The sequence below is a fragment of the Lytechinus variegatus genome, chromosome 1, assembly GCF_018143015.1.
Source record: "Lytechinus variegatus isolate NC3 chromosome 1, Lvar_3.0, whole genome shotgun sequence".
Classification (NCBI taxonomy): domain Eukaryota; kingdom Metazoa; phylum Echinodermata; class Echinoidea; order Temnopleuroida; family Toxopneustidae; genus Lytechinus; species Lytechinus variegatus.
Window position 1 is genome coordinate 32,421,543 of NC_054740.1, and position 20,251 is coordinate 32,441,793.

General features: G+C 33.9%; 1 protein-coding gene across 2 annotated transcripts; it reads right to left on the minus strand.

Moving 5' to 3' along the window:
• Window positions 1–7,732: 7,732 nt before the first annotated feature.
• Window positions 7,733–20,188, minus strand: LOC121411586 (ribosomal RNA-processing protein 8-like). 2 transcript variants are annotated; one of them, XM_041604392.1, is made up of 7 exons: window positions 20,071–20,188; window positions 15,082–16,052; window positions 14,377–14,506; window positions 13,416–13,522; window positions 10,735–10,831; window positions 9,659–9,825; window positions 7,733–8,176 (listed from the first exon to the last, which is right to left on the minus strand). In XM_041604392.1, the coding sequence occupies exons 1-6, from the start codon at window positions 20,161–20,163 to the stop codon at window positions 9,712–9,714; spliced, it is 1,512 nt and encodes a 503-aa protein (XP_041460326.1). In that variant the 5' UTR covers window positions 20,164–20,188; the 3' UTR covers window positions 7,733–8,176; window positions 9,659–9,711. The 2 variants fall into 2 exon arrangements, with proteins under 2 accessions (XP_041460326.1, XP_041460316.1); XM_041604382.1 differs by having other exon boundaries at window positions 7,733–8,180.
• Window positions 20,189–20,251: the final 63 nt, after the last annotated feature.

Genomic DNA, 20,251 nt, shown 5'->3' on the forward strand with positions numbered 1-20,251 from the left:
TGTCCTTTAATAAAGAACAAAACCACAGTTTGTCTATAATGGACAGTAACTAGTGGTGAGTATATTTTTCCTTGAAAGACTCCAAATGATCGAACAAGTTTATTTGACATTAGATAATTGAGGAACTGTTTTCCCTTTCTGTTTAAAGATATAAATATTCCTCTAATTCATGATTATGTAATTCATATTTACTATCAGAAGTTATGTGTACCATTTTCTTTCCTTTTAGATGTCAATAATTAGAAATCAGTTTTCTTGCATTATTGGTAAACACAGGTTTATTGGGGGTTTTTTTACTAGCAGATGCTATGTAAAAACTTACATTATTATTTCTTCATTAGAATGTGGTGTTTTGTGTTTATTTTGGTTTTTGATTTCTCAGACTTGTTGCCATGTAGTTGGTCATTTGCAAGTGTGCTTTGAAGACACAGGTTTTTTTTTAGTGGGATTTCCCTTTTCGAATTTCTTCCCTTTGTAAAATTGTGTTTAGTTCTTTTAGTTTGGAGATTTGTGAATTTGCATGAGTGGAGAGGTGATATGCTTAATTTGAAGTTAAATCTTCATGGTTGACAGAGGCGAGGTTATATTCTTCAATTTAGAGTTTTCAGCCATTAGCTTCATATAACTCGTGTTCTAGTATTAAATATATCATAAAATATATATTGAGCCTTGGGTAGTGTCAGTACCTTTATATATAAATCTGTGTAATGTTTCCCCCATTTTTCATGGAATTTTTACCCCCCCCCCCCCCCCTGAAATGTATCGAACAGGTACCATTTTTGTAATATATGGTGCTTACAATTTGTTTTATTCTTAACTGTTTGGAAGAAACTTTCATCTGTATTTTGATATTTTTGCTTTTGACATATACACATCATGTTTAACAATTTGTGACTGACTCTAAAACCCCAAACCCTGGGGGCTGTTTCATGAAGCTGTTGGTAAGTTAAGAGCGACTGGTGATCCTTTTTTATACGCTAAACAATCACCAATGGTGTGTACCATTTTCCACAAGAAGGATCACCAGTCGTTCTTCAAGTCGAACAGCTTTATGAATCCCCACCAGATACATTGTCATCAATGACCATAACATGAAACTGAGGTGTTTTTTTTTTATTTGAATAATCATATATCTCATATAGAGGTTGATGCTGCATGAAAGTGAGTTATAATTGGCTCATACTTCTAGCCAGGGGCAGCACTAAAGGACTTTGATTTCGGGCAAGAGGAATTAAACTAAAGTCCCAAAATAAATAATGTTCCAGCCTTCTCATTTTCAATACTCTAATCTCCTTCATTTGCCCCTTTTTCTCCACTTTATTATTTTTTTCTATCATTTGGAATATCAAGAGGGAGAGGAAGAGCAGTTGCCACCCCCCCCCCAATCATGGTATACTATAGCCTTGAATTGACACTACTAACCTATCTAACTTACGGTAAGACCATGCTATCAACAATACACTCATGTATCCTATAAAAAAATCGCCAAAGCTACAACTATTTCAAAGTCAATTTTCCATGCATACATTTTATTTGCCACATGGAAAGGCAGTCATAAGCAATATTTTTTTAAATAAAGCAAATGTTGAAATCATATGCTTGTATTTTTTTTAATTGGTTTACAGATTTGGTGCTGCTTTTCATGCCATATTAAAGTATTATATTATCAATGGCAGCTACTGTAAGGTAAAAGAAAATGGTATGAATCTTAAATTTAACACGTTACATGTAAGTAAACTGTTTTCAATATGGAGGGATGTCATACACTCTACCATACATACTTGTGCACATGTGTATCTCAAAGGCAATTTGTATCATTTCCCCATTTATGATTTTTGTTCTGTTAATTGAAATTCTGAAGCAAGACCAGTGACATTGCAGTTATATTGACTTGACTCAAGATGCGCATGAGGAATATTGACCAAGCCTAGATTATATTGCACAAGTCATAGACAACTACAATGTGATCCATTGTCATTGTTTCTTTTCTACCCTGTGAATGAAACCTGGTCAATAACTACATGCACATTGGCAAAATAATGGTCAAATCGGCAGAGAGCAGACTTCTAGTTTTGGAAAGTGTATTATTTTGATCCTTCCCCATCAATTTAGCCCAAATTTAGAACACGATTGCAGCCTTGATAAAAGAAATATACCAAGCATCATAGTAACACTAAAAACAACAGTGTTTAGGAATTAATTACAGGGTAGATGATAGTAATATCATAAAAATAAAATATTTTTGTCTTCAGTTTGAGTGTAGAGTTGTAGTCATGTCTTTCTTGATATCTTTATTTGCATTTATATAATGTGTATGGTGCTGCATGTAGCAAAACCAAATATATCTACATTCTATGCTAGTTAATGTTCATGCTGTTAACCCTTCCTGTGTTTTTTTTTTTATAGTGTAAAATTTGTATGTTTAGACCTTAGAAACATCACAAGCATAATGAAAGTTGTTAGGATTGGCAATATCTTCAATGTACCGTGCATTCTTGCTTAAGTGAAGCTTTCTTTAAATTTCACAAAAAAGTGAAATTTGTATCATGTTTATTTTCATCATGATATTCCATTATAAAGTTATAAAATGTTATTTCACTTGGCTTCTTGAAGATGAAGTAAAATCTAAAAGCACATTGTATCCTGTGGTTCAAGTTCCATTAAATCAAATTGTTACTATCAATCTTTTCAACAAAGATTGTCATTTGATAGTAGCAGAAACTGTTTTGTTGACGCAAAAGGGATAAAAAAGATTAGAATTAAAGTAATTACACGCAATGTTTGATAAAATGTTTGAATGTATTTTTGCCAGTCCAAGACTTGGGGCATTATTTCTATAAACTCAAAAGAAAGATGTATTTATTTATGACATGTCTTTCTTTATTTTGTATGAAGCCTGTGGAGTCATAAAATAAATATAAACATTTAGTACTAAATAGCAGGTAGTTTTGACAGGTAAATGGGTTATACTTAAGGTGTTTTATCTTTATTTTAATCAAATTTCAGTAGTAAGCACATTATTTGGGGTAAATTTAATGGTTTATTTCCAATTCGTCCAATTGCCAACTCCTCTACTACCATTTGGTCTATCAGCAGTTCGTCTACTCACCACATGGTCTACTTTCATTCAGTCTAATGCCATTCCGTCTCATAACCAGTTGGTCCAATAGCCATTAAGTCCATAAATCATTTGGTCTGATTAAACTAAAGTGTTTATTGTGCAAAAATGAAATTAAAAGAAAATGTGTATTAGATCAACTGGAAATGGTAATAGATGAAACGGTGATTAGGTGAAGTGATATTTGGACCAAATGGTTATTGAACCAAACGGTTGTTAGACATATAATGGAAGGAATGGCATGAGACTAAATGAAGGTAGACCATGTGATGAGTGGATGAGTTGGCAGTGGACGAATTGGCAATTTACCAATTTAACGATAATACTTTAATTTATCCGACAAGTAGCACAATTGACTGGTGGGCGATTATATTACAGAAATGATATACGAAATATTTTTAGTTGGAACTTGGCTTGTGCCATGGGGGCACTGCAACTTTAAGGCTCAAAATAAATTGAAAGTCTTGATATTTGCAATATCATTTGCTCGTCTGCTTCTGCAACAGAGGGGACATGCATTTTGATTTACTTGTCAATTGCAAATATGAAATTTTCTTGTAACATTCTTTAGAGACAAGAGTTTGAGAGAGCTGTGTCCCCCTCCCAAAAAAATATAACAATAGGACGACTATGCTACCTTTCAATTATTTCTCTTTATGCCACTTTTCTCCTTTTGGGGGAATGATTGAGCATCTTGTCATCCTATAGATTTATTAGTAAAGGTTAACAAGAAAAAGATATTTGATATTTTTTGTTTCAAATCATTTTAATATGCTGTAAATAGTTGTAAAACAATTATACTGTATGTACATGTATGCATTATATAGCTATGTATCAATAAAAAATCACAATTTTGTAATACAATTCAGTTGATCAGTCGCATGATTTCCCATGTTTATCTTCTCAAAAGAAGGATTCCATTAGAGCCAATTTACCTGTAAAAAGATCTTTGATGAGGATATAGGTCATTTTGACCCTCTTCATAAAGTTCAATTTGCTAGTCCCCTATTGATCCACTGAATTTGGCTCGGATCCATGCAACTTCAAAAGAAAAATAACAACTTGTGCTGCCAATCAAATATTACATTAGCTTGTAAGTTGCCATTGATAACAAATTTATTTCTAAAACAGTCATCCTTACTGTGAGGTAATTTAATTTTCTATGTGCATTCTAGAAAGACTAATAAAGCCAACAAAAATACATTCCATATCCTCAAATTAAGCATTTCCTTTACAATGCTGATCTATTTTAAATACCTTCACATTATTAAAACAATGAAACATCTTGAATTTACATCTTCCAGTGAAGAAGTTACATTGAATTTTCATTTCAGGATTTTTAGAGATAGCAAAGCTATCTCTAAAAATAAAAAAAAACTTAATAACAAATGTGATAAACTTTATTAAAAGCAGGTGGAACTTGATTTTAAAAATTACTGAATGAAAGATGATGGAGAAATCTAAGACCATATAATAAATAAGAATATTAAGTAAATGTTCATGAGAGAAACCAATAAAAAAATTCCCCCAAAATTTAGAGAAAAAATGCCTAATGAATAATTTGGGAAATTCCACTACAGTACTTGTAATGAGCAAAATCAATACTTTGCTCAATATAGTACTGTCAATAATGATAAAATGTGCAGTGTACACTTATGCTTTGATATAAAAATTTCATTGTGACTTTGTTATAAATTTTGAAAATAATGAAAGGGTCATAGGGGGTGTTGCAAGAAAATATTTGCAATCAATCACAAATATTCTGTTGCATTGATTGATCACTTTTAACTATAGCAAATCAGATTACACTCCTTTTTCATGGAGCAGATTAGCAATCAATCGCAAATTTGCAATTAATTGCACGGCACATGCTTGATTTCAGAAACAAAAATAGACTTGCAATTGATCGCAAGTTTCTTGCAACGCCCCATTAGAAGTAAGCATGCTGTATCCCCTAGCCACCCTGATGATGCCATAAGTTTCAGCGATCTGGCAACAACAATTTTTCCCATCTCATTTTTTTTTACATGCTAGTCAAATAGGCAAAATATAGTAGTCCACTAAAATGAATAGCATATCACTATTATGTTGATAGTTTATTTCTCTTCCAACAAAAAAAAAGGATTTTTGCAAGCAGTTTTAATCTAGAGTCAAGTTTATTTTCCATGTGACCAATGCAACCAGCTAGATACCAACGACTGCAAGGGGTACAAAACTGGATTTTTGGGGGGCTATATGATAATCATCACACAATGATAATCATCACACAATGATCTTACAATGAAAAAGTATTTCATCACCTGCCTGTCTGGTAGAGGGGCAGTAGGGTGTATGTGCAAACTTTTCAATTCTTAAAGTTGTGTATAGTTTTGGTAAATCCACCAAAATGCACCTATCACTATTCCAATTCATTGCTAGCTAATATGAATGGATATGCCCTAGAACAGTTATGATGTGGAGGATATGAAATGAAAATGTGTTTTACAGGATAAATTTTGCGATTTTACATGGATATTTAACTTGATCGGGTCACCCGATCAAATTAAAATATCTGTGTGTTTTTGTCTTTCAATTAAATCCTATTCCAAATCATGGAATGGGCTGAAACTTTCAAGATATGTTCTTTGTCTGTAACTTTTGGATATCTAATCACTAAATTTATAAGATAAGTGCTTGAATGCCCATTTTTTTAAATTCAAAACAAGCATCGCCGAGAGAGGGCGCTATATATCCAAGATTTGAATATTTGAAATTTTCTCAGAGAAGTGCAGTTGGAAAAATATCTAACGGTCTCTACGCTTCAGTAAGACTGTCATATTAGATGATATTCGATTATCAATCACATTATTGACCCTTTACCAAAGCTATACACAGGCTTTAAGTGGCTGGTATAAGGATGGAGGCTAAATAGCGCACTACACCAAATGTAAGGTGCGTGTGACAGTCTTATGCCAGCTGCATTGGACTAGGAATTGATGTATTCCTATTGATGTAAATCCTAATGCCCTTCTGCCAAACCACACAATGACTTTTAATCAACTAGAATTACTTCCAGTGATGAGGATGGACATTGTGTTATTTCTAAGAAAAAAAATTATATTCAGAGAGAAATTTTTTTTTTTTACTGTTCTTTGGCACCATGCTGCCACAAAACAACACCGTCATAAATGGCTAGCGTGCAACATGCATTTCATAAAACCCACTTTTTTTTCAACCATACTGAATGCTACCATCATACTATAATCTGCTTTTTGAAAGAAATATGCAATAGCATTAGATTACAAAACATTAAAGCAAATAAATTGATAGATCAAGGTTCTGAACAGTCAAGCAATGATGTCCTCTAATTTTTCTACAGCTTTTGTTACACCCTTACATGTGGAAAAAAAGTGTTCATATCAGCTCAGATATATGGTAATATCTGAACGATTATGTGATTCTAAATGATTTATTGAAGATTAAGTTTTCATTCAAACTCAAAACTTCAATGCACACATTAGCACTACTGTTTTCAGTATGCAAATTATAATTTGAAAATCTAAATTCTGAATTTAGAGACGATATAGTTGAATTTTTAAACTTAATCCGATTGTGATTGCTCTTAACAGTCAGTCGGCAAGCCCCTGTGTTAATGAGCAAATGAGCAAGATTTATCCAAGTCCTCTCGTGGCTGAATTCATGTCCCTGTAAAATCTCTTGAATTCTGAGACTTTCTTTCTCAAAGAATTTAACCACTTTCTCTTGGAGTAAAATTGATCATTTTTGTACCATGGGCAAGAGTAAATGTTACTCTTGTATATTGGTCATTTCTTTTTAATGAAATATTTTGATAAAGAAGTGAATTTTTTACCTGAAAAGATGTATCAAACAGAATTTTCTTCTTCTGTTTTCACTTGAAAATTGTGCAACATTTTGTGTTTTAGGCACCAACATTATTTATATCATCAGAAAACTCAAACTTTATACTTTCTTACAATGTCACTTTTGATATGTGGCATATTTTAGATGGGTCAGCAGCCAGCTTTTTCCATCAAGATGCAAGACGAGATTTCTGAAATTTCTGAGTAACATAAAATCCAGAGTTCTGATTGGCTGAATAATGTTTTCAAAACAACAGCCGCGGGTAATTTGAAGAGATTACCACATGGTGAGTGTGACCTTGCAGAGGCCCAGTGTGGGGAACATTGGAATTTGCGTGGGTGTGTGGTCTATATGACCAATCAGAGTGCAGTATTCTTGTTTTTGAGCTGCTAAATGTACTTGGCCTATGAAAAGCTGGCTGCTGACCCATCTAAAATTCATCTTCTTATAAAAATTATATCATATTAAAGCTGAGATCTTCAGCTTTATCATGATCTAAAAATCATTCGTGCTCAAACAGAAATTAAGTGTGAAAATAACAACTTTTGTTGCATTAAAGAATTATTTTGTTTCATGTTTTAGATCAAAAGTTTTCCCTATATCTATATTACAACATCATTTTAAAAATCCAAACACATGAGCTGAAAGAATGATTCTTCTTTACAAAGATACCAAAAACATGAAATTTGGTCAATATTTAGAGCAGCAATGGCCGTATAAAAAGAGGTGTTTTGGTTCGCACCAAGCTCATTAACTATGCAAAAACCCTTTAGTCATGAATATCACTTGGATAAAAGAAGCTACTTTTTCAGGGCTTGCCGACTGACTGTTAACCCAAGACCATAATAAGACTGCATGGTATGTAGTGGGCTTCAAAGATTAATGGCCCTATTTCATGAAAATTGTTATACATAAAATTGGCTCTCAGCCAACAGCATGTCCTGAATACGGAAGCTTGAAACAGCCAATGTAACGTACTATTGTTATCAAGTTCAATGAAACAAGGCCCTGGTTCTCATGTATAATCTAGAAAAAAATATCAGCTCTGTGATCTGGCTTCTTCCTTGGTAGATTGCAGTTTATTGGCTTGTACAAGGACAGTCCTCCTCTCGTGCAATCATGGCTACAAGATGAATTGTTCTGCAGCAGGCACAGATGACACTACTTGCATCTTCGTGACATACATCTCGTTGGACTCTTTCTGGGGTAAATGAACAAAGAAAAAAAGAAAACAACTGAGAATGAGAGTGACTAGTGACTTAATCCGAATGAAATATTCCACAAAGTTATTTCAGTTTAGTTTTCACAAACATAGCAGACCAATCAACACTACTAAAGATCTCATTGGTGGCGTGTTGTCTAAAATAATTGGCATGTGACATACAAAAAGCATGATAATGCCAGATGGAAGATATTGTTCAGTCTATTGAAAAAGGAAAATTCAGTATTCAAAATGTTAAATACATATACATAATAATAATAACAATATACAGTTCTTGAGTAGCACATATCACATGAATAATGTCTCTATGCGCTTCCAAAGGACTTGGATATTATTACCCCAGCTGTGAGCTTGGAAACTGTAATTACTCAGATTACAACGCACACGCATTTCTAGGAATAAATTCCTGCCAGGTACCCATCACCTCACCTGGGTTGAGTGCAGCACAATGTGGATGAATTACTTGCTGAAGGAAACTACACCATGGCTGGGATTTGAACCCCTGGCCACGACCCTCTGTTTCAAAGTCCGAAGACTAATCCACTGGGCCACAACCCTCCGCTACATGTAGGGGAAGGCGGGGTAAGTTGTAACACTTTTTGCATTTTGCATGTTAGAATTGATATGACTAGTAATATTGTAGAAATAAGTACCTTGCCTTTAAATTTGATTCTTGGGAACTCTTTTTCACCTATAGATAACTTTCTACCCCCACACTGAAAGTCATCATGACCTTTGAAAAAACGATGTCAAATGGCTCAACTTGCCCCATCTATGGGGTAAGTTGTGCCACCGTCTGGGGTAAGTTGAACCATAAAAACTATGTACAAAATGTATGCAGGAAGAACCAGGATGTCAATTTTTCATTTAAAGTCTTTTCACTTGCTAATTCTCTATAAATACTAACATCTTCTAAAAGTAAAAGAACTTTCATGTGAATTTGCTCCTTTCTGCCTGCATATCAATGGCTTTTCACATTTTTAACATTTCTTATTATACATCACCATAAGAATTACCATGGCTCAACTTGCCCCATGTTGTTTTGGCTTAAATTACCCCAGTCCAAACTTATTGCGATATTTTCACATCCACACATTTCTCATGCATTCATCATGTAAAAGACTATGACAAAAATGAGAATCCATACCTGGACTAACAATATTGTTCTTATTTCTGTACTATATTTAAAGACGTGTGTGGGTAAAAAGCAGTTATATATTTTACACCCTTTTTTCTACTTTTTTGGCTGAAATTTGTATTTTTCCCTCTAAACAGGCAATTTTTGTTTCAAAGTTGGAAACAAAGTGGTGGGGTTAAGGGCTATGCTATGGGTCATCAATACATGACACCAACATAATGTCTGACTCATTCATTATTGGCCTGGGAAGGTGGCTCAACTTGCCCCTATGCTCAACTTACCCTGCCTTCCCCTACATGTAAACTCATATTTTACTTACAGATAACTTATGTTAATCTATCTGTCCAATATGGATAATCTGGATGGAAGATGCTATCTCTTTTTGTACAGGCATGGTTTTAGGATAGGTCCTTTCACAGCAGGTATGCTGGTCACTACTTGCTTTTTCTTGAAGTCAAACAGATAGAACATCTTGTTGGATACATCCTAAAATGAAAGACATGACAAATTGAAATAATAAGATTACAACAATATCCAACATGATTTCTGAATCAATTAGCACTTTAGGTTGATGGTAAATGCTTTAAAAAAACTTCTGTTAAGGACAATGTAACAAATGCCAAGGCTGCTGCACACACAAAATTGCATGAAGCAGTTGAACAACACAAAGAATAAATGTGATATGATACAAAACAAGTGGAGCAACTCTGGCAGTCTCACCTGCATGATGTGATTCAATATAAAATAAAATTATTCTAAAAAAACACCATTCATATAATATGCTACTACGTTCATTGACTCTAAATGACATTTGACCTTGATCAAGTGACCTACAACTTGTGCAAGAGGAGTACCGGGGTTATACTGGATTACCCCTACATGTATGTCCATATTTCATTAACGATATCCATAAACTTTCAAAGTTATGATGGTAATTCAACAAATACCCCCAACATGGTCAAAGTTCATTGAACCTAAATGACCTTGACCTTTGTCATGTGACCTGCAACTTGCACAGTGTGTTCAGTGATACTTGATTACTCTTATATCCAAGTTTTATGAACTAGCTCCATAAACATTAAAAGTTATGATGGAAATTCAACAAATACCCCCACCATGCCCAAAGTTCAGTGACCCTAAATGACCTTAGACCTTGGCCACGTGACCTGAAACTTGGGCAGGATGTTCAGTAATACTTGATTACCCTTATGACCAAGTTTCATGAACTAGGTCCATATACTTTCTAAGTTATGATGTCATTTTAAAAACCTAACCTTACATTAAGATTTGATGTTGATGACTCCACCGCTGTCGGAAAAGTGGCGCCTATAGTCGCACAGGCTACCTTAGCCCCCCTTTCAAATGACAGGCTTTATTTTAAAATAACTTTCTTACCTTGGTCTTGAGCTGAAACCCTAAAGATTTCATGACAGATAGGAAGGAGGCAGGAGAGGTAAAACGACTAGCAACCTCAGCAACTTTCAAAAGACCCCTGCAAAACAAGGATAAGAATGATGGCAAAATAGGAAAAAATAATTTACAAAAATATATAGAGATTTTCGACTGCCTGCAGTCAAAATTTAGGCCTCCACCAATACCAGATCAGAAATTGGTGATGTCTAGTGATTCAAATTTGAGGAAACCTCTTTCCAAGGATCTGAGAAACATGTTCTTTGTTTAACCTGTTAATCAATTACATTACCTCAAATCCCATACGCATGTATGGGCATACAGCTTGCCATATCATTTTGTTTTTTTAATATCAATAAACACTTTTTCTTGAATATTTTGCAAACATTGTGGAATTTCCCACTATATTTATCATACTTTTATTTCCACAAGAGGAAAATCCTATCATGCCAATGAAAATTAAACGGTGTGCTTTTTCAATGTTGGCTTTTCAAAGCAACCAATCTATTGTTTCAACTATACACAACAAAAAAGTAAGTCCCCCCTTGAACAAACATCAATAATTTCCGAACCAATTCGAATTATTGATATATTTTTACATGAGCGTGTAGGTAATTTCATAGGCTACCCTCTGAGTAAATGTTATGGACGTATTTTACGTCATGCTTCAGTGAGCACCGTCAGAAGGCAAAAATGTCACTTTTCAAAAGTCACAAGCCAAATATCATGACTTTGATTCCATTTTACTGGAACTTATTCCACATTCTCATCATGAAAAATAGTCAGAAGGCTTGTAAAAGGTACTTTCTAAAGTACGATACAACTTTTTTGCTAAATTTCATGGTTGAATAAACACAAGTCCAAATTTACAATAATTGGATTTTTTACACATTTATGTCACTAAGAATGAAAGAATATGATGACAGTTATTTTTGGGAAGAGTATCTTCAACAATATTCATCGTTTCACGGTTCAATGAACATTTATTAAAAACAAAAAATACGATTTTCAAATATCATAGACAAGTATTGTTTCATTTTGGTAACTGAAAATGATCTTTTCTCAACTTTTTCGTTATGTTCACGACCATTTAACATGCTTCAATGATTCAAAGGCGTTTAATTAAATTTTCACGCTTGAATGAACATGTGGAATGTGATGCTCTCTTTTTTACGTTATTGGAAAAAATGCAATTCGTAACTATGGATATCTGTTAAAAACCTCCTTGCATAGTTCATTTGATTTGATTTTTATGAAAATCCCGATGTTTAATGCATCAGTGAGCACATAATATTCGAAAATTATGCAAATGAGAAGAAAGTTCAAAGCCTTGGCCTCACTCTGTGCTGTGTTGAATGGTTATTTTGGTGTGCGCGCCTTTTGGATAGTGTTACTCTGAAGCCATGTGCGAAGTTTCATGAAAAAACTGTTGGCAGAAGTAGCAAAAACCGTCCATGAAACAAACCCTCATTTCATATTTGTGAAAATTTTGACTTCTTCTCTCATAGACTTGTGTACATTATGAGTGCATATGTTTAAGAATAAGTAAACCCTCATTCAATATGGTGGAACTTTTTTTCAAGGCTGTCTTTAGCAATGTCATTTAGCAGTAATGTTTATTAACCTATGGGCAGAATTCTGTGCAAAAATGAAATCGATATGTTTGTTCATGGATGAGTGAGCACGCATCAAAGTGGGAAAAATTGTATTTTCAATGTCACAGATTCATTTTAAAGGGTCATAAAAGTGCATATTGAGGGCAAATTCGGTTTCAAATGTATTTGTTTTATCATCCATCATTTCTATCACCACACACTTTTCGAACTTAAAACATTTTCATGGTTGAGCGAGCACATTCGAAAACTTAGGAATAAGTACTCTTTATACGGCATAAGTGTATTCTTTTCGTAACAATTTTTCGTGATCAGTTTAATTTATGGGCAAATTAGTGGTGGACCCAGAATTTTAAAATGGGGGAGGGGCCTATAATCGGGGGAGCCACCAACATTTTCAAATTTTAACATGATCTATAGCAAGTTGTAAAGGATACTACCATAACCCCCTATGATGATACGTCACAATACAGGGGCCGCGGGACGGTTTTCAAAGTGGGGGGGGGGGTGGGGGTAGCTGAGCCAAAAGTGGGAGGTTGGGGGCTGACCATGAAAAAAATCCCAATCGTATGGTCATTTTTACATTTTTGTACACGCTTTTTGAAAAAAGTGGGGGGGGGGGGCTAAACCCCCTCCCCCTGCTTCTGCGGCCCCTGCAATACAATGTGCTCACTCAACCATGAACATACGATATCAAAATTGTGTGTGGAGTGGCTAAATTATGGATAGTAAAACAGCATAACACCATAAAATTCACCTAAAAACAACTTTTGTCCAACATTGTATTTGCACAATCTGAAACACGACTCTTGTGACTTTCAAAAATGGTCATTTTTAATTCAATCTTTGATTATTCATGCATGACTCAACCGATCAATTTCATATTTCCCCAGGAGTTGCCTAATGAGTGTAGAAATCCACCTACGAAATATAATATCTCAAAATAATTCCGTTCAAAAGTTACAGCAATTTGATTTAGGGGGGACTTACTTTTTTTGTTGTGTATATTTTGGAAAAATGTAAAATCTTATTTTAAACAAATATTTTTCTCACCCTGTTTTGAGTACTCTATTGGCTTCCTTCACGTAATCCATCCAATTAGTGCCCATCAATGAAAGACAAAACACTGCAATGTCTAGGACACCATCCTTCAACGGCACCTGAAAAAAACATTACACAAACTAAACATTAATGTACCGATTCCTAGTTAGCATGGCTTTCCCATACATTTTTATGAATACTATACATTATCTCTGGTGCACAGTGCAGACAAACAGGTTTTCTAGCTTATCCAGAACATCATATATGCATATAAATGTTGTTCCCACAGTCTTGGTACTCCAAAGCTGGATAAGTGCTTGCAAGATGTAGTAACAAGAAGTGTATGCTAACTGTATTCCAAGCATTTACAGTTATGAGTATAAATCTCAATAAAATTCATCAGCAAGATTTCTTCATATATTTCATATTTAAACTTGTAGCAATGCCAACTTTTACACTTTTTTACAACTTTTTTATCTTTGTCAAAGAATTCAGGCATTTCCTTTTTTGGTGGAATAAAATAGATTTGTAATGTCTTTGTAATGAAGATTTCATTGACTAAATTTATAACAGTGCCTTGACGAGATTCATTTCATAAACCTGCAATGTCTAACATATAATAATCTGAATGCAAAAACTGATTCTATGTGATTTCGTCATTACTTCGGACGAGACATGACATTTATCTCACAGAGCAACAACTAGTTTCTGTTTCAATAGTTTCAATTTATTAATTCATTCACTAATGACATGCTTGTGTTCAAAACAGGCTTATAAAAATTTAATTCCTTAGCCGTCTAGTTCAGCAGTTTTATAGGGGAACTTAGAAATATATATACCAGTAGGTTCCAAAATGCACTACTAACTGGGAATGATGCAGACATAACAAAATTCACCTTATTTTATTTCATAATAAAAATGTCATATTTTGCTACACAGCTTAAACTTACCAGTACAACTTTAACTGACCTACCTTCTTTGTATCACATACAGTCACATGTTGATTGATAGGATACAGATCAAAGGAATGAACTTTCTGCTTCACTGAGCGAGCTATCTTTGCATCCCCACATCCAAAATCTCCAATCACCAAGGAAGCTGGTCTGAAAATAATTTTGTAAATATAGAAGATATATGAAGTATGAAAGAGTATATTCACATAAAGGAATATGATGTAATCAAATAAATAACAGTAAAGGTTTCATGATTAGGGGACTGATAATGGTATATTCAAAAACAAAAAAAGAAAGCAAAAGAGAGAAAAGGGAAAATGTTTTGAAAATGAATTTGGGGGCAGCAGGATCATTTTGGGGAGAATTTCTTCTCTCTTCTTTATATTTCTTCAAAAACAAGAAACAACTGTTAACATGTCATTGCATCATTCATTTTATCAAGTATTCTGACCATTCATGGGAGAGTAAAGATGTCTAACATTTTAGAAATAATCAATAGTTTAATCCAAATGGCTAACTCTTGTCTGATTTCTAGGGCAAAGGTATTAGGGCAACAGAATCCCTTGGGGGAATTATTGCTGCTCTCTTCTTTTTGTCTTTCCTTAAAAATCAAGGAACAACTGTAAATCTCTTTGTAAGAATTCCCAAAAATGTACAGCAAGTGACCCCACAAGGCTACAGACTTCTTAGTTCTAACATTCCCATCATTTACACCTCATACTAACCTTTTCTTCAAGGCATCAATGATGATGTCAACTGGGTTTGAAGGCCACTGTGTAACCTGCTGGGTGAACCCTTCATGGTAGGTCAAGAAAGCTGTTGAATCAGAAGCAAACATCTCTTTGGCCTTGTCCCCAGTCACTTTATACAATTGTTCATTCAAGAAGCGGAACTGGGAAGACTTTAGCTGTGATTCCATCTGGGACTTGAGACTAACATCAGGTTTCATCTGTGTTTTTCTCCTGGTGTTGGCTAGGATGAGGTTGGAAGACACATCCCCATTAGAACTGATAACAGGTACATCATCTTCATCTTTACCTTTGGGCTCACTGTCCTCTTCACAAGGTTGCTCCAATGACTTCTTGACTTTATTCTTTTTAGAATCATCACTGATTTTTTCCTCATTTATCTTTGCTTCTTCTTGCTTCGCAGCTCTCAACTGTTGCTTTGCCAGTTTCCTCCTCAACTTTCTTCTTTCTTTCCCCGACAGCTTTGGATCAGATGACTCCAAACAGCTTCCTATTACTTCAGTGGTCTGACTCTCAATGGTATCTACTGATGCTGTACTCTTCATAGCTTCTGTAGACAAGGTTTGATCTTTGAATTTATTATTTCTAGGTTTTCTCTTTCTCTTCTTCTTTGCTTTCACCTCTTCTGAATGTGGTGAAGGATTATCAATTTTGTTTACTTCTGTAGAGGGAATATCACTTTTTTGTTTAACAGGCTTAGTAAGTTTCAAAGCTGTATTTGACTTATTAGGTTGGAGTTGTTCTGTCCTCTCATCAGTGCCCCCAAGATTCTGGACACCACCATCATCATCTCCATTTTCAGGTCCGAGTCTCACATTTCCTTTCTTTTTCTTTTTTTTCGAAACTCCTTCTTGTTCATCACCTCTATCTTCTTCGGCATGTTGTCTTTTCTTCTCTTTCATGGATTGAGTTTCTAAGCCAGGTTTCTTGACCTTCTTCATTTTTTGCTGCATTATAGAATACAAAAGTAAAATATATACAAATGCAAAGAAACAGCTTCTGTCTCAGCACTGGCATTAAAAACCTCAGTCTTACTTTTTCTCTCTGTAGTGTAATTTTAACATGAACTGCACTAAGCAATGAACCAAACCTGTGTCTGGGCGTGCATTTATATTTAGCCACATATTTACACTAGCTCAGTCCATATAAAAACTTCAGTGAAGACAAAGTCTGAGACTCTGAATGACAATATCCGAATCAAATCCCAATAGGATCTATGTGGCTGAAATCTAAGAGATCAATTAAAATTTAGACATTGGAGATTAAATCTGGGAAAAAGTTGAGCTGAAGTAAATCCCATAGTTTGCTAAAAAAAAGAAGAGAAATCAACACACTTTAAATATTCTTTAAAATATCACTTTTGTAACATAAAGTACTCAGAACATAGATTAGATATAGATCAATTTGTCATGTTTTTTTTATCATCTTGACCTTGGCATGCTCTTGGTAAAAGCTACTAAATCATGGTAACAACCTAGTCTTGAGGACTCCATGATGATGTTTAAAAAAATATTTTTACATATACTTCTTCATGATAAAGTATTGGCGGTGATTTTTTACCCGATTGCTAAGAAAGCATGAATGCTTGTAAGCAAGTAACCAGAGGATTAATGCCTTACCAAAGTGGGAATCGAACCCAGGTCACCAGAATACGAATCCCCCACTCTCCCGACTGAGCTATCGCACCGCCTGTCATCATGGAGTCTATATGAGACCAAAATAAAGATGGATTTCCCTAGGAAATCCATCTTTTAAAAACCATGTAAATGGTTGTGATTTTATTTATTTTTACACCTTTCTACGTCTAATGCGTATGAAGGTTTAAAAAATTAGTAAATAAAAATCTTAAAATTGAAGGTTTCTTACCAGACTGATCTTGTGTAGATCCCTCGATTATTATCATAATTATTTATAATCACGTACATGTATTAAATTTTAGTATTTGTTAAATAATAAATTCTATCTATAAAATGTTCTTCAAAACGGCATTTTGTAACATCGCTAATCGTAGCTACGTCATAATGAAGCGGTTCAAGGGTCAGACCTATTGTATTTGCTTTGTTGACAAACAGATCGAGGGATCTACAAGAGATCAGTCTTGTAAGAAACCTTCAATTTTTAACATTTTTATTAACCAATTTTGAAACCTCCATATGCATTAGGCATAGGAAGGTGTAAAAATGAACAAAATCACCACCATTTACTTGATTTTTATCTTAAAAGATGGATTTCCTAGGGAAATCCATCTTTGTTTTGGATAGTCTCTTAATTTTTCTTATGCTATGGGAAGAGTGTCAAGACTCCATGATTCAATTTCAGTTTTCAGTTTTACTTATTCAACCAATCATAAAAACATAGAAAATTACAATTTAAAACAATTAAATGAAAGGTTTGGACCCCTATAAGAAGCAGTGCTTATGAATTGGGGCCCAACATATATACAACACATTAAAATTGATACAATACAATACATAATATACCAAAGGGGCGGGGGGAAGAAAAAAAAGATAAACAAATTGGCTGGCCATTATTCAACACTCTCACACACACACACGCCAAACACACATCCTAATCATCTGAAAGCAGATCATGCAGAAAGAAAAGTGAGAAAGTGAGGTAGAGAAGATAGATAGAAAGAGAATAGGAAAAGGAAGAGAGAGGGAGGGAAAGAGAGAGAGGGAGGAGAGAGACAGAGAGAGGATAAGAGAAAACGGAGATGGTTAAAAAGAATGCACATTAACAATGGGTTAAGTCTCTGAAAAAATCTCTTTTACATAATTCCCTAAACCTTGACAAAGTGGTACTAGACCTGATATTATCATCTAAACCATTCCATTTGCTTAGTCCTACATACAAAAATGAATTCAATGTTTTGGTGGTGCGTACACGTGGTTTGTGTAATAAAAATCTTTGCCTAGTATTATACGAATGGATGAGAGAATTATTTACATACATATTATTTTTAAAGATTTGAGGAACATTACCAATATGAAAATTAAACATAAATATGAGTGTGTTTAGTGTTACAAGCACCTGAACTGGAAGAATCTTCAATTGTACAAATAAAGGATTACTATGAGCGTTGTAATCAGAGTGAGCAATTATTCGAATTGCTTTCTTTTGAAGAATTTTTAATTTGATGTAATGAGATGAAAATGAATTACCCCAAATGATATTGCAATATGATAAATGTGGTAATATGATTGAATTGTACAATAACATTAATATCTTAGATGGAACAAAACACTTTATTTTATATAATATGCCAATACTTCTTGATATTTTTAAAGAGATATTATTAATATGAGTCTTCCATCTCAGGATCTCATCCACAGTTATACCAAGGAAGGATATTGATGGACCACATTGAAGTGTAGTATTTTCAACAAATATTGCTTCAAGATTTTCATGAAGAAGTATATGTCAAAATATAAAAAAAACATCATAAAGGAGTCCTCAAGACTAGTAAAAACCATACATTTATAGTTCCATAGGCCTTTGCCAAAAGTGAGCATTTATTTTTGTACATTTCTCAGTGAATGTATTGAATTGAGTGCAGTAATACATAAAATCCGCATTATCCCTGGTAGCCCATAGTTTAACATTTTATTCTTTTACATGTATTTAAATACTTGTAGCTGTAGAACCTGTTTTCTCATACTAAGCAGAACTGCTAAGAAATGCCTAATACTATACCGTTCAGGTTTATTGTAAAATAAATCATTCAAAAAAACTGTCAGCATCTTCATGGCATTAATATTTTTTATAAATTCTATTTTGACTTGATCTCATTATGAAATAGATTTTAAAGGGGAGTTCACCCTGACAAAAATTTTATTGTAAAAATAGAAGAAAAAATAATAAAAAATATTGCCAAAGGTTTGAGAAAAATTCATCAAATAATTAAAAAGTTATTAGAATTTCAAATATTTGATTTGTGACGTCATATGCGATCAGTATTCCTACATAGCGAATGGTAAAAAATCACTGAAATGCCATTTTCTCAGAAAATTGAAAATGGTTTTCACTGTACCTTTTGTATATCAATAGAAAAATCATTTCACAGCTGATCATAAATAGAAAACAAAATTAAGTCATCAGGAACCATACAAAATTTGAAATTCATGCATTTTATATTACATAACACATGGGGCAGCTGCTCATTTATGACGTCACAAATCCAGAACTTTGATTAATCTAATAATTACTCTAATAACTTTCTTACTCTTTAACGGATTTTCCTCAAACCTTCACCAATATTTTTTACTATTTTTTCTGCTATATTTACAACAAAGTTTTCTTCAGGGTGAACTTCCCCTTTAAAGTTTATGTCAGCGTAAAGGATTATATTGTGGTGTTTGCACTTTGTTAAAAAAAATATATAGGCCCTATTACAAAATATTTAAAAATCTGATGTAAATCAAATAAATATGTTTTCTTTATCAATTTTTTTTTTGAAAATCGCCAACCCTGCCCTGATACCACATGACACGACTCATGACTGAGGAACAAATACGTTATCAAAATGTGAGAGGCAAGCCGTAAAGAAGGAGAGTTCACAGTATTTCCTTATATACATAGCCGACCCAAAATACTTTTAAAAAACAATTATTACAAAGACAAAGATGTTACAGTGAAAGAGACAAAGGCACAAAATGATTTGAATTAAATTTATAAAGTTGACTTTGAAAGTAAATTAACAAGATCTTTTCAAATTATATGAGACAAATCCCATGTGGTGAATAGGCAAAAACGATGAATCTTAAATTATTAGGTGCGTAGACACGCCCCCTACCATTTCCAATGGGACTGGACGAGTGAAATTTCTGCAGGATTCTGACAAAAAGATTCCAAAACTAAGTAAGAAAAAGGACCGGCATGATCACATCAGATTAAATAAATGGGACCGATAAAAATATTGACATCATGATATGGGATTTTTCAAAACTAGAGTCAATTAATTACCTTTTCATGATAAGTGAATAATGTTTTGTGTAGCTTTTGAGACCAAGGTTCATCCTGCCAACTCGAAGAATCATCTGTTGCCCAAAAATCCATTCTGAACTCTCGGGAAATTACAGATCTACAGTACGGTACATACAGCTACAGCGACTAAGAGCACGAGAATCTATTTGACTCTTTCAAC

Bases quoted from the DNA above. Each gene is read 5' to 3' on its own strand.
- LOC121411586 (XM_041604392.1), bottom strand. From the start codon at position 20,163: ATGGATTTTTGGGCAACAGATGATTCTTCGAGTTGGCAGGATGAACCT. The intron at 13,523-14,376 runs GTAGGTCAGTTA...TGTTTTTTTCAG, and splicing joins CTGTATGTGATACAAAGAAG to GTGCCGTTGAAGGATGGTGT. The intron at 10,832-13,415 runs GTGAGAAAAATA...CTTGTTTTGCAG, and splicing joins AATAGAGTACTCAAAACAGG to GGGTCTTTTGAAAGTTGCTG.